A 14,818-nucleotide genomic window follows, 5' to 3' on the forward strand; every position below is an offset into this window, starting at 1 on the left:
ATTGGATTTCTTTAATTACTTTCTTAGTCATTGATTCAGTGTAAGATTTCTAAGTTAGTCGCTCCATTGTTCTCCTACTTTATGCTTAGTTCATCGCTCTCAGATGGCCTGATCATTCCAGCATTAACCCTCTTCACAGCTTCTTAAAAAAAAGAGAGAGAGAGAAAACAAAGCAATATTTTACAGCTGTTGGTGTTATGTTAAAAGGTAAAATGGGCAATTTTTTGAAGATTGCATGTAAGGGTACGTCTACACGGCAAACCAAAAACAAGGCAGCCAGTCTGAGCCTGAGTCAACTGACTTGGGCTCATGCAACAGGGCTAAAAATAGTAGTGTAGATGTTCCCACTTGGGCTGGTCTCAGAGTCCGGGCTCCAGACTGAGCGGGAACGCCTCGTCTGCTATTTTGAGCCCCGTAGCACAAGTCCCGCAGTTGACTCAGGCTCTGAGACTCGTTGCACAGTTTTGATTTGGTTTGGTTTGGGGGGCTTATTTTTGCAGTGTAGACATACCTATTGATATCCGATATGCTTCACGGGTTTGATCCTATCGAGGACTAGGCACTTCGGCTCTGTGACAGCTCTGTTGCAGCTGTGCCACTGTAGCATTTCTAGTGTCGACATAGGTAAGGCTTTGCAGCAGGATCAGGCCCTTCATTTAATCCCTGCTTCACCCAATCGCATCCTTTCATCTTTGTGTGGCTATTATTGTCTAAGTGAATGAAAATAGATTACCACAGAATAAACCGAATTAATTAGTCTGGAGTGACCCCCCCTGGAGGGCAAAAATTCATACGGTTCTATGTTTTAAACAGGAGATGGTGGTTAAATCTTACCCAGCATTTTTCATTCTTTCTGTCCCCGGGCAGTAGCAGATGGAGTTTCCCAGTGCTAAATACTGAGGCATTTTACATTCCTACTCAGCCTCAGGACGTTTTAGCTTGCCAAGTCCGAACTCAAACTGTGAATGCCAAGGGGACTGATGATAAATAGACATACTGAGCAGCAGGCCTGATCGCTACACCTGCCTCAAAGGCACTCTGCCACAGAGGTCACACCTATGTGATTGTATAAACTATTCCATAGCCTGTGAGTGTCAACCCAGCATGTGGGAGCTTGGATCAGAGAAGGCAAAGGGCCTGGTTCTGCTAGGCCTGCAAGGAAGGGCCTGATACTAAGCAAGTGACTATGGTGCCATTCGCTTCACTGGGACTACTCATATGCTTAAAATCAGGCATGTGCATTAAGCACCTTCCTGAGTAGGGGTCTTAATGCTCAAATGTCCAAGCTAATGACAATTAGTATCAAAATACAGTTTTTAAAAGACCGCTGAGGGTAATTCTGTAGTTTATCAGTACTTACTGAGTACTGTACCTATTACATTCTATCTTACAGGACAATGTAACTCCTTCCTGTACTTACTGACCTACAAATGTTAAGGCATCGTGCAAAAGACTATTACATATCTGACTCCTTTGGGGAGCTCACTCTGTGTGATAGCCTATCGTGTTTCTTCTTTGAATACAAGTGTCCAAAATTCCTGAGCTGTAAAGTTCATATTCCTTTCCACCAGCTGTCTCAGTGCTTGGGCTTCTTTCTTGGATTGTTCAAAGCTTGGTATCCACATCTCTTGCAGAGATGTCCAGCGTATGTTTGGAGAGGAGAACAAGAAAGCCTCAGGTTTTGGGCAACTCAGGTGGTTAACCTGTGCGTTCCATCTCCTGGGTGGCAATCCCTGGCAATGGAGGAGAAACACAGGAAGGGTTTAATTAGACTCCAGATCATGGATAGCTGCACTGATTAGTAGTATTCTACCCCCTCCCGAATTCTCTTTCTCAGTGAAAGAATATTTCACTGTTCCTTGCACCGTAGGAACACCTCTTTGTGAAGTTCATGCTCTGTACTGTATCCTGCCTGACTGCTTTGATAGAATGGGCATAGCACATGCAGTGAAACCGAAAACTTCCCTACCCTGCCCTGCAGGATGTACCTTAATGATGCCCTGAAGAGTGAAAGAGTAGGTTGGTTTCCCTGCCCATCCACATGAGTTGTTTGCAGTGTTGTTGTAGCCATGTTGGGATATGAGAGACACAAGCTGGTTGGTCCTTTTATTGGACCAGCTTCTGTTGGTTGAAGAGAGACGCTTTCAAGCTTCCCAGAGCTTTTCTTCAGGACACTGTGTCAGCTCAAATGCTTGTCTCTTCCACCAACAGACGTTGGTCCAATAGAAGATATTACTTCGTTGTCTCTCTCACATCCATGAGAGTGGCAGTCATGGCGCTGATTTTCGGAAGGGAGACATCTCTTCACTGGGAACGGGACTGAAACCAAATTAGTTTTCATATAGGCCACCAAAAAAAGGAATCAGATGGTAAAAGCTTCCAGATGAGACAGAATTGGGCTACACCGAACTGACAACCTAACTGCGAAGGGTTCCCTGTAGCTACCAATCCACTGAGTCATTTCAGCACCATATTCTAATCCCTGCTCTGGGGTCTGATCCTATGCTCATTGCAGTCATTAGCAAAGCTCCCACTGATTTCAATGGATCAGGATCAGAGAATAGCCAAAGCCTCAGCTCATAGAAATTGGTGATGTTCTCTTGACTTGGACAGAGCTGCGCTGATTTATACCAGCTGAGATTCTGACTTTAAGAGTTTAGCAATTAATTGTTATCATTTCAATATGCATTGTGTGATAGGAGCTATGAAGCAGGCACTGGTGAACTCAGCGGGCCTTTTGGTCCTGGAAGCCTCCTTGATTAGGGAGACCTAGCAATGTGGGAACTAGGAGAATCTCAGCTTTCAGTTCTATAGTTACTCTCTCCTACACCTGCTTCCTACACTTGCATGGTTAAGCAAAAAAGAGGTTGTCTGACCAGAAATTTGCAGAGTAGGTTAAAGGCTCCATAGAACTGACAATCCTAGATAAGCTGAATGCTCAATAACTTGCATGGCAAAATTTTTACTCCCATTTAACTAATGATCAACAGACAAGTAGCTGAAAACAACATGAGTATTCTTAGTCCCATTTTCCATAGGACTACAGTTCATCTTCCTAAGAGTTTTCTGTCTCCCCTTGCTGGTTGATGAGAAAGCGCTACAGTTCAGACTGCCGCAGTAGAAAACAGCAGAGGAGATACAGTATCACAAGCCAGATTGTGTGATAATGTAAATGTAAGCAAAGTTCCTGATTTGGATAAGCAGATGTAAAAATAATTCAATCCATATTGATAAATGACCAAGGGGAAAAAATTCAAAATAGATTTTGGGCACCTCCATTCTTGGTGCTTGAAATTGGACACCTAAACTGCTGTGGAATCTACAATCAGTGGCCACTTTTGAAAAGGTGGCTGCCCATCTTTACTGCGTGATGATTGAGGCAGACATTAAATGAGTTTGTGGTTTCAGTTTAATTCCAGGTGTGCTGTGTCCCTATCAGAAAAATCCACCACAACTAGTAATCCCAGGAGAGAGGCCCAGGAGACAGAACTACTCTCTGACCCTAACAAGTGGCCCCTCATGATTGTAACTACTGAACTTATGAGGCAGTGTTCTCTAATAAAGTGTATATCAGTCTGTGTATGTCAGCATGGCACCGGAGTTTTAGCCTTGCTGGAAGATCAGTCAGATTCTGTTCGCCAAAGCTAGCTATACTTAAAAGAAAACAACCCCAAACCCAATGAGAGTTATGAGTACCTTTTCCTGCCTTCTGATGTTTTCCCACACCCTATTACACACCATACACTCAAACACATCAATATAATTGTCCTGCGTGATATCCTGGACTCCCCATTTGCGTTCTTGGATAGCAGCGAGCAGTCGTTGATTGGAGATGGCCCCTTTCACTTTCCATTCTAGGTAGGCCTCGTACTCTTTGTCATTTGTATCCAGTGCCTTGATGTAGTGCGCCAGCTCCCTGGGATGTGAAAATCTTGTTACAAGGATTGCACTCTTATTGCTAGGAAGCCAGTCTGTAATGCTGGGGGACCCATAGTACACTGGTACCACTCCCAACTTGAGGGGCCTCCAGAGCTTTTCAGTGATGTAATCCTCGCAAACTGCGTTTTCAAAAGCAAGAATGAATTTGTACTGAGCAAGTATTCTATAGAAGTTACCGTCATCCATGGCGGCTGGGTTTTTGAGGTGCTGGGGAAGGTCTCTATTATGCAAGCATTCACCATAGGCGTCCACCTGGATGTAGCTCATCAGCTCACGTACGTAGCTGTCCCGGTCTGAAGGAGGGTCGCAATCGGACTGCACGTACACAAGCGGTGCAAGTCCTTTTCTCAAGCTATTCTTCTTTTGCAACGGAACCATGTATCTCAGAGACTTTATGACCTCTATGCCCTCCAGATACTGAGTAGTCAGCGGCAGATGGGAGTGGCGACTGAAGGTAGCTGTATGGTTGAACAAGGTGATGGTAGGTTTGTGGAAGAGCTTGTAGTTGTTTTTGGGCGACTCTTCATGGAAAAGGGCCCAGTCGTGATGGCGTTTACGAGGGAGGGGTAAGCTATCTATATTAAAGTCAGTACCTAGACAAACACAAATAATGTTACTAGCCATATCCTTAATATATTGAACTAGGAAAAAAAATATTTTTAATCACTGTAAAAGGCCCTTGTAATTTACTTCGGGCCTAGCTGTGCCACTGTTACTCACAATGAATATGATTGTATGTGTAGTAAGGTTCTGTTGACTGCAAAAGGTCTAGTCCTGTAGTAAGGTACTACTCACCATAAGTAAAGATGGCACAACTGGCCTCTTAATATTTCCAGTAAACTCTGTAATGGAATAGCAGTGTTTTAGATAGGCTGAAAAGGGTTGTGTTAATTTTGCATTTTAGTGGACTTGTTATTATCTTTAATTGTTGTAAGACACTTAGAAATAAGAGGATTGCTTTCTTCTCTGGAACGATGGGCCACAGAGTCAAAATAAAATTCCAGATACAATAGTCATAATTATGAAACCAACAATTACAGCACAACAATAAACACTAGAGTGAGGATGTGGGTATCTGTACCACATGTTCTTGTATAACCAAGTTCTCAGATTACAGGCCTTGGAGCATATGAGTTACCATAAAGGTGAATCATGTGTGGTGGATCTGCAAAGCTGGGGACTTCAACTCCTGTCCGCCTCCTCCTCACTGTACATCCCCTTCCCCTGGCCAGGTAAGGTCCTGAACGAGGATGTGGCAGGGCCCTGTTTGGGACTCAGAAGTGGGAGCCACTTAGCGGCAGGAAGCTGAAGAGACGCCTTGGGAACTGTTGACAGGGCCACAAATGGACAGGCTGTGACTGCTGGACATCATAGCTGGGTGCAGGTCTCTGTGGGGCTTTTGGAGGAGCAGCAGCAGCTGGGCAGGGAGCCAGTGCAATGAGGGACACTAACTGAGCCTGGCTTGGAAGCCTGCAGATGCTTATTTGCTTGAGTACAGACTGGACTGGAGAGGGCACCCCAGGCACTAGGCCTAAAGCGCCCTGCCTCTCAACTGGACTGCCCACAGGGGCCCAAACAAGAACCACAATTGCTCACTTTGAACTGTAACTAAGCCTCTGTATCCAGGGTATCGGCAACCTTTCTCCTTTCCTGCCAGCCCTAGTAAAAACCTTTCCGTAGCCATGTGTCTGATTGGCTATTGGGTCCCACCAGGGCTAGCGCCTACAAGGCCTACTTGCTGAAGCACCTACTGTGCTTGCCTGCAAAATGTGGTACACCAGGCATGCTAGTGGCACCCCTAAGGTTTGGGGTACACAGTAACCCCAATAATTACACATGCTTATTGGAGCTTGTGTCCATTTACCTTTAAAGTAACTGTACTTTCCCCAACCCCCAAGGATAAGAAAAAGTAGAAAGAACAGGAGTACTTGTGGCACCTTAGAGACTAACAAATTTATTTAGTCTCTAAGGTGCCACAAGTACTCCTGTTCTTTTGCAGATACAGACTAACACGGCTGCTACTCTGAAAGAAAAAGTAAGACATTATTCCAAAAAGCTTTAGTAACCAAATATCCAGGAGTTATAACAGATAAGAGAATTAATCCATACAAATGGAAATTTGGGACAGATTCACTCAGACCACTCCAGCAATGCAAAGTAGCCATAAACTTGGCCTTTCAACTGTCCCCTTAGCCTGGGTTTTTGGCTGCTTTGCATCACTAGAATGACCCAAAGCAGCCAGAGCATGGTGGTAAATCAGACACTCTCGCTCCAGGATTTTTTGTGTGAAGTTCATTTGATTAGTCTGTGATTTGTGTTTTAGGATTAACTGCAAAGTGCTTAAAAAAATTATATTAGGACAACTCCTTATTGGTTGGAGACTACGGTATATATTATTTTATTATAGTTTAAGATGATATTTTAATCATTATTGTCCATCGAGGGGATCTGGCCATGAAACAACGTCCAGAGGTCATCAGGTGAAGCCAAAGTCTGACCATCTTTAGGAAACGCAGCAAGACCTGATTCTTTGAAAAAGACTTCCCATCATAAGAATGGCACTCCCTTCAATCCAACCAGCTCCTACAGTGATGGGTGGCAGTATAAAATCCTAATACCAATAGTGCAAGAGCCATAAATGACAATGGATGGTATTTGGGGGAGCTAAAGCCTTCTGTATCCTCTTCTTTTTACATGTGATTCTGTGTGGTGACCATATGTTCCCACAATGAGGCATCATACTGCACATAGGAAAATGATCCTCATTTTCTCTGTTTTCGCTGTGTTATTGCGATGTGAGCTGCTCGCAGTGGAAGTGAATTATTAGAACAGTAGCTCATGAGGGCTATTTTATTTTTAAAACATGCTTTCAAGTGGTGTTAGAAAGAGCTAAAGAGTAGAGGATAGTGAAATACCATAGACTTCTGAGTAACCTTGACTTCGCTGGCTTTTACATGTACACTTCCTCTTTGAGGAGGTGTCAAGAAAAACGGGACTATAAAGAGGATGTGAGAAAGCAGAGGGAGTGGAAAGGGGAGTGTAAAACTGACTGAGAAGAGGAGAATTAGGCAAAGGGAAGCCTGTACTCGAGGTAAAAGCCCTGAAATGATTGATTCCAATAGCACACACTTAATCTTGGTCAAGCTGGTAGACAAAGAACTTTTAAGGATTAAAGAGATGATGAAAGTACCTACCACTGTGGGACAAAGAGGAATTAATAAGATTATGATGAGATGAAGGTGGAACAAGATTGGAGACTATAATTATGAGTGTTTTCCCAAGTATTAATTAGGAAACCCGTAATACGTGGCAAAGTGCAGAGGGGAATGGGGGATATGAAAAGGCTCTGCTCCTTTGAAGGCACCTTGCACACAGGGTCTCATCCCCCAAGGGTAGACAGGGCAGAACTCCCCTGGCTCTTAAGGTATGTCTACACTGCAGTCACTGGGTGCCGTTTCAGCTCGTGTAGACATACCCGAGGTAGATTTCATCTAGCTAGCTCAGGTACCAGAGCAGTTAAGCTGCACGGCCAGCCATGCGCTGCCTGGCTTCTCAGCTCCAGTGCTCAAGCCAGCTGGATTAAAGCTCGTTTGGGCATGTCCACATCAGCTGCAATCACACTCCATAACTGCCGTGTAGACATACCCTTAGAATTCTCATGTCTGCGGCTTTGGTAGTGGGGACGCTACCCCCGCCAAAAGGTTCACTTCTAGCAGCCGGCACCTTGGCTCCTGGCAGACCCTTCTGAGGGTTTGTCTCCACTGCAATCCGGGGTGTGACTGAAGCTAGAAGAGATACACCTGAGCTGGCTTTACTTGCGCTAGTGTGGCTAAAAATAGCAATGTAAATGCAAAGCACGGGTATCAGCACATGTGGGACCCTACGTACATAGTCACATTACTAGCCCACGCTGGGGTCCATTCCTCCACAGCTATACCGCTATTTTTGTCATTAAAGCTAGCCAGAATGGCTACCCTAGCTTCAATCACATCTCTGACTGCAGTGGAGACATACCCTTAGTTGGCTCCTAAATCCACAGGAAGCAGGAGCTCTCCCTGCAAATGTAAACGCTGTGATCCCAGTTTTTAAAAGGGAACTGCATGGAAACCCTCCCAAGGGCAGGCGTAAAATCTCTCCACCTTTGAACAGAACCCTGAGCTCTGAGGAGAGGAGTGGGCCTCTGTGACAGGTCAGCAGTGCCTCTTTCGAGACATCACCCACACAGGATGCCTGGGAGAGTAAAGAGGGATGACTCGCCATAAACAAAAGCAAGTATTGCTAGGAAAGCAATTCCACCGAAAAGCACCTTCTTCTTTCACTTTAAGGCACAAAATCTTCTGAATATCCACAGGCAAAAATTTCAGAGGCAGAGCAGGGACGCTTCTCCTTTGAGGATGCAATTCCCTGGCAGGTATCTAGAGCTGTGGTTCGCAACCTATTTACCATTGTGGGCCGCATCTGTATGGCCATGAGGATGTCACATGGGCCACAGCTCTGTGCTGACTGGGCTGCAAGCGGCCCGCAGGTTGAGATCTTGAGATACAAACACCCAGATTTCCACCCACAAGACAATGGCAGGTGTAAACTTCACAGTAGTAAACTGCACCCTCCAAGAGATGGCTGCCCTTCTGAAAAGCTTAACCAGAATGTACAATAAAGGCAAGTTAATGCTAATATGAGAGCTTGCTTTATGCATTCCTTAACTTTCCTATGTTTAAATATGTGACAACCTTGCATTAACATAGGGTTTCTTTTCCGCATTTAATATAATAGGCGAGCTTGGAGTCTGGCTTGACTGCCAGTGATAGATTATTCCCTGCTATTTTAAAACCAAACGTTTTTGAATTTGCCTTTGCAAAAGGTTTCAAAATGTGCACTGTCATCATGATTTTAAAAAAAGGACTTGGAGGGTCTTTTTGCTAATATATTCATTCCAATTTAATTAAGTATATTTAATCATCTCCCCAAGCTTGGTACAATGAGCCACTTGTATTTCTGTTAGAGCTGGGGGTGGCAAACAGAAGCACTGTCATAGGCCAGAAATATCACAGACTTTATAGTATACATGTGATGTAAGCTTTGGTTTCCTTTTATTTAAAATGGGTCAGCTTTTGATTCCTTTGCTAATTTTTTCTTCCCATTCATGCTTCAGCACAGCCTCACTAATAGACGAAACTGACCTACTTACCCTTTGGAATTGGGTGTCGTGTAGAGCTCTCAGAATGGAAGAGGTGGAAAGTTTGCAGTTAAATAAAGCTAACTGATTATCACAAGCCATTTGTTTCCTGTGGTTCACATTTTTTAAAAAAAATAAAAAACAACCAAAAAACCACATGCGCCCCCCTGAGCTAATGAATCAAGGTACTGAACCCTGAAATAGTCTTCTAATATCAGATATTTTAGTTGACGGCAGCCTACAGTCAGAGAATAAAAAAATCTTCCTTGCACGAAATGCATAAAATGCAGTTTTTCTCTAAAAAGAAACTCTGTACAAATTGCAGCTTCTTAACTGATGTATTTTGAGTTATATCTGCTTACATTAGTGACAAAAATGTTGTTTCTGCTTTTGACTGCAGAGCCAACACGGCTCAGAGAGAGAACTAGATTCTACTCTTTGGGCATCGTCAATGATAATTGTTTAGTGAGTTCCACTCACAGTCAACTAGTTACCCCTTTGGCATGGAAGGGAATGGCGTGGTATCACATAAGACAAATGGGCGAGGCTAGGAAAGGAACAAGCTTGACTCTCAGATCTGGGGCTGAGTTTTCAGGACTGGCAGGGAGAAGAATGTCCATGTCACATGTAAACCGAGCACATTTGATCGAGAAGTCAGCGAGAGACAATACACAAGTAATTCCACAACGCCATTTCACAGGATCACTTTTCAGAGTCGAACTGCACTTTAGGTGCAAGTGCAGATACTTGCCAGTGCACTTTGTCTCATAGACTTTAAGGTCAGAAGGGACCAATATGGTCATCTAGTCTGACCTCCTGCATGATGCAGGCCACAAAAGCTGACCCACCCACTTTCCCTTAACTCAGCTGTTGAAGTCTCCAGATCGTGATTTAAAGACTTCAAGTCGCAGAGAATCCTCCAGCTTGCGACCCCTGCCCCTGGAGGATTCTCTGCGACTTGTCATCAGAGAGACTTTAACAACTTTTGCTGTGGAGGTTTACAGTTGCTCTGTACTTGATCTATAACAGAGAAATAGCAGGGGAATAACAGCGAAATAGTCACACATTGAAAATGACTCAATTCCTTACCATAGAAGAGGAAGGCTTTTGTCATGTGATTATGCTGGTAGGTCCTCTTGATAGTAAAGAAACAGACATCCTGTCCACACTGACCTAACCTCCCAGTCTCACCAGTCAGCGGGGACCACCAAAGTAGGATAGGGTATCTGTCCGCATCTAAAACTCTCCTGGTATTGCTGTAGAGTTCCTGTTTATTAAAAAACTGATATGCATGTTTCTGCTGCTCCTCCAGTTTTAATGAACCATCTTGTAAACTGGAGACTTTTATCTTCCTTTCAGACTTGCCCAGTTCAAGAACCACCTTTGGAGAAAAACACACACATCATAACTTGCATGGCCAGGGACACAGAGTTTGGCTAGCAGACGCTAATTTCCTTGTGGAAAGTTTGTCAGTGAAACGCAGCCATCTCTTGGGGAACGTTGGCAGCTGTTTAGTAGCATTAAGCAGCACTTCATGGCTGTTTTAGTATAGGAAGTGAAAAATACTATACCCATTTGAAACTGTAAAGGGAATTTAAGTAGACAAAGTAAATTATTCAGCTTGAAGCTGGTGAGGGCCCCAGTGGTTTATAATATACTTTCTGCTGTCTGTCTGGTAAAGACTTACAAAATGGAGGGTGGCCCATTTTTAAAACTAGCCCTGCCTGTTACAGGCGTGCTCTAGAAAAGGGAGGTATCAGAAAACAGTGAAATTACAAGAGAAGAGGCAAGTAGATGGCGCTCAAGAATACACAAAATTGCCGCAGGGTTTTGTAGGATCACTAAACCCTTGTTACGTTGCACTGTAAATGGTTCTTTGTGCACAGGGCGAAGGATGAGATTGCTTAATAGTTGGGGGCAGGGGGGAGGGTTACACTCTAATATCTATGATTATATAATTCAACTCCTGGCCAGACCAAATGAACCTGCTTAGCTTGTGAGAGCTATTGAGATTGCAGCCTAGAGGAGTCTGACTGCAAGCCAAGACTGACTTACATTAGCCGTGGTTGCTGTCTATTAATAAAGGCCAGTCTAGTCTAAGCCAGCAGCAAATTAAGATACTGCCATGCTGGTTCAGCTGTGCCGGCTGGCATGGTGTGAGGCAGAACCACGTCCCACTGCTCTCCTCCCAGCTGCTCTGGGTGGAAGGAAATGGGCACACAGCAGACTGAGAGAGATCCTGGAGGGCAGAGAGGAGGGTCTCAGACTTCAGGAGAAGAGGACCAGCAAAATGCAGGACGAAGAACAATTTTGGGGTGGGAAAGGGGAAATGAAGCCCCAGCTTTCTCCAGGGGAAGAGGAGGAACTGCCCTGAAGATACTGCAGGAGGAATGGGCCTGTTTTCTGCTGCCCAAAGATGCGCTAATTAAATATACTCTGCAATAGGTAAGATTATTTATATATCATGGAAAAAGATGAACATATTTATCTTTCATATCAGACTTTTTTGCTGGCCTGACGCTGTGCTTCCTACCACCATAAATGGCCATTGGGTCAGTACAGACTTGGAAGGAAGAGTCACCATCACCATTCGCGGCAGTGCCTAGGTTTCCCAGGTGGTCTACTGTCCCAGTACTTAACAGGTGGCCCTGCCTACCTCATGGGAGATGACAAGCCCCGGGCTACTATGGAATGGCTGCAGGTCCAAACAGCCAGGATTTAGGAGTTTTGTGATACTATGATTGAAGGACAATGCATTGGAGGCAATGCTCCGGGAGACACCCAGCTCTGAGAACACTTTCTCAACTCTGTCAACTGTGTCAGAGCTTCCTGGCCACAGTTTGCAGTCAGTAGCTGAGTCCAAACTTATTAATGATTTTAGACATCTTTAAACATGCATCAAAATGTCATTTGTCTGGAGGAGAAGGGCTACTGATGAATGCCTATTAATAATAATAATTAATAATAAAAAAGTAGAAAGATCAGACTTTAAATGAATTGTGGCCTTTTGTCTTCATTTTTTATATAAGATGCCATAATTATTAGTGTCACTGAAAGTTTTCTAAGCCCTTATTACCCACATTGATTCTTTGCCCTTGGGTTTTGTCTTTTCTCCTTGTTTTGTAAGTAAGTTATTAATTCATTTACCTTTCCCCTCTAGCCCTGTGCTCTCAGTGAAGTACACAACTAATAGAAATTATTTACACGGATTCTTCTGAAAGTGTTATTTATTAATGAAAATATTCAGGGCCTTTAATGGCATCTTTGTCCTGCCAGAATTGTGTACCAGTTGGAGTGCAACCACATACATCTCTTTTCCCTCCCTTCCCCGACTAGAACTCCGCAGCTACCCAATCTGAGGATTAACGGTACCTGGAGTGTAACAAGAAGAAAAAAGAAGGCCGTAAAGCAGAAGAAAGATGCCCAAAGTCTCTTCCTCCCAATTCTAATCATGCTGCGCTGCCAGGCACACAGAGTGCCAAGTGGTGGTCAAGGCCTGTTATCAGGGATACCAGCTCCTCCTGCAGCTTCAGTCATTCCTGCTGTGCCTTCCCATTCTGTCATTGTTTTTCTCAATGGCCACAGCTGCTCAGAAGGAGGCTCCATCAAAGACTGTATCCCAAGCTCAGTGTTTGGTTCAGTGTCTAGACAGGACTGTGTTCTTCTGTAGACATCAGACCAGCGTTTTGAACCAAAGATACCTTGGAGGTGGATGCACTAGCTAAATCAAACACAGAGTGAAGGGGCAAATATTAGAAACCTATGTGCTGTAAACAAAAGTGCAGTTAAAATTAGTACCAGGTGGAACATTGAGATGCACTTAGCTGATACCTTTACTACATACGTTTCAGATAGAAGCCAGGCCTGCTAAGCACACTAACAAACTAGACAGAGCCTGATTCTCCACTGATATGAACCTCATAGGCATTGACCTGTGTGCAAAATACCTGTAAAAACACCTATGTCACTGAGCAGAAGATTCTGATTTGCACTCACTGTACGACCAGAGCTTGACAATTTATCCAACATCTACGAGCCTGAGAACTAATAACAAGAGTGAGAAATACCTCTATCCGCCCCATCAAAAACCATTTATTATTACTTGTCCTTGCTATCAAGACAGTGCCTAGAGACCCCCTTGTGGACATCACCAGCTGGAGAGGATTAAAGCACCCACTAGGTTGCTCTACTCTGTGCCTGGCTGGCCTCAAACTGGCCCTAGAATCATGGAGCTACGACCGGCTCCTTTGTGACTCCCCCTCTCAACTGTACCCCACGGAAGCTGGTTGCAGCAGCAGCAAATGTTGCCCAATGAGTTTGCCACCATGTTCTCCATCTGTGCAGCATAGGGCTGAACTATTAGCATGCTGAGGTGGGAGGGTTTTACATGCCCTTTGCATAGTATAATTGGCTGCACACATTGGCGCGGGGAGTACGGGTGCTGGATCTCCTGCATGGTACCAAACTGAGCCAGAGGACATACATCTCTACCTTGGGATGAATGGGAAACAAGACGGTTTCAAAGCTCTTTGAGGCAAACTACACCAGGAGTTCAGCTGGGAGGCCCTATCAACAGAAGTCTGTAGTGAAGATCAAGCCTTGGATATTTCATAGACTAAGATTAATATTTAAATGGTTCAATAATTTTATATTTGAGATATGAGACCAAAAGCAAAATGTCTTCAACCATATCTCTTTACAAGGGTCTCCCTCTGGAGTGCGCTAGACTTTTTGTACCTTTCTGCTTGTTAACAAAACACATTCAAATGAATTCCTCATTAATATTTTCATTGTGTGCAACAGTTAATATAAAACATCCAAAACCACTACATTAAAAGCATATTCACATTACAAAGTTAAGCACTCAAAAGTTAGGAAATGCCAGAATTAAGGCTGCCTGTGCAAACTTAATTTAACCCCTTTACTTCCATGTATTTTATGAAACAGACTTTAATTACGTGATCACATACTATTTTTTCCACAGGACCCGGCCTCCTTCAGTGAATAGGTAGTTATTCAATAACTCTATTATCATCATTCAATAGGTGGCCTTAAACCTTATTTACCACACACCATTCAAACCCAGCACTGAATACAGAATTATGAATTTCCACCCAAGTGGGGGGACTTTAACTACCTGATCAAGGCCTTTGACACAATGAGTCGCTAGGGCCTATGGAAACTCCTTCATACACTTAGTGGCCCGGAGAAGATGATTGCTGTTATTCACTTATTCCACAGTGGCCAGGATGATGGACTGTGCCGACTCATCAGAAGCCTTCATTGTCACTAATGGCACCAAACGAGGCTGCGTAATGGCTCCAGCCCACGCTTTTGTTTGCATTCCAGGACTTTGATGGAGGTATACACAGCCAGTTCAGATTGGACGGGGGCCTATTCAATCTACAGCGACTCAGGGCCCACACCAACAGGAGCAGTGCTAGGGGTGGCTTGCGGGGCTATAGTCACCCCAAAATTTGCCTTAGCCCCCCTATAGCTACCCTTCCCCAATCAGGAAGGGCTCCCGCCACCGGGCTGCTCATGCTCCCACAGGCTCTGCTCGCTCTCCCCTGCCATGCTGCTAGCACCACAGTTTTCAGTTCTCAAACTGGGGGGCACAGAATGTATTCGGGGTGGGGTGAGCTCTGAAGGCAGGGCAGAGAGCAGCGGCTGCTGGCTGGACACCCAGCTCTGAAGGCAGAG

The 14,818-nt window shown here is 44.4% G+C and overlaps 1 protein-coding gene across 1 annotated transcript in view; it reads right to left on the minus strand.

Annotated features, from left to right (window-relative positions):
* Positions 1-924: 924 nt before the first annotated feature.
* Positions 925-14,818, minus strand: part of LOC113409446 (alpha-(1,3)-fucosyltransferase 10-like) — a 16,019-nt gene continuing 2,125 nt past the window's right edge. The window contains exons 2-5 of the mRNA XM_026663368.1: positions 12,488-12,836; positions 10,205-10,496; positions 3,697-4,532; positions 925-1,733 (exon numbers count right to left, since the gene is read on the minus strand). Coding sequence (XP_026519153.1) covers positions 1,500-1,733; positions 3,697-4,532; positions 10,205-10,496; positions 12,488-12,568 — 1,443 coding nt within the window. The 5' untranslated portion in view covers positions 12,569-12,836 and the 3' untranslated portion in view covers positions 925-1,499. The remainder of the gene's footprint in view (positions 1,734-3,696; positions 4,533-10,204; positions 10,497-12,487; positions 12,837-14,818) is intronic.

Source organism: Terrapene carolina, unplaced genomic scaffold, assembly GCF_002925995.2.
Source record: "Terrapene carolina triunguis isolate 2854851 unplaced genomic scaffold, T_m_triunguis-2.0 Scaffold33392, whole genome shotgun sequence".
NCBI lineage: Eukaryota > Metazoa > Chordata > Testudines > Emydidae > Terrapene > Terrapene triunguis.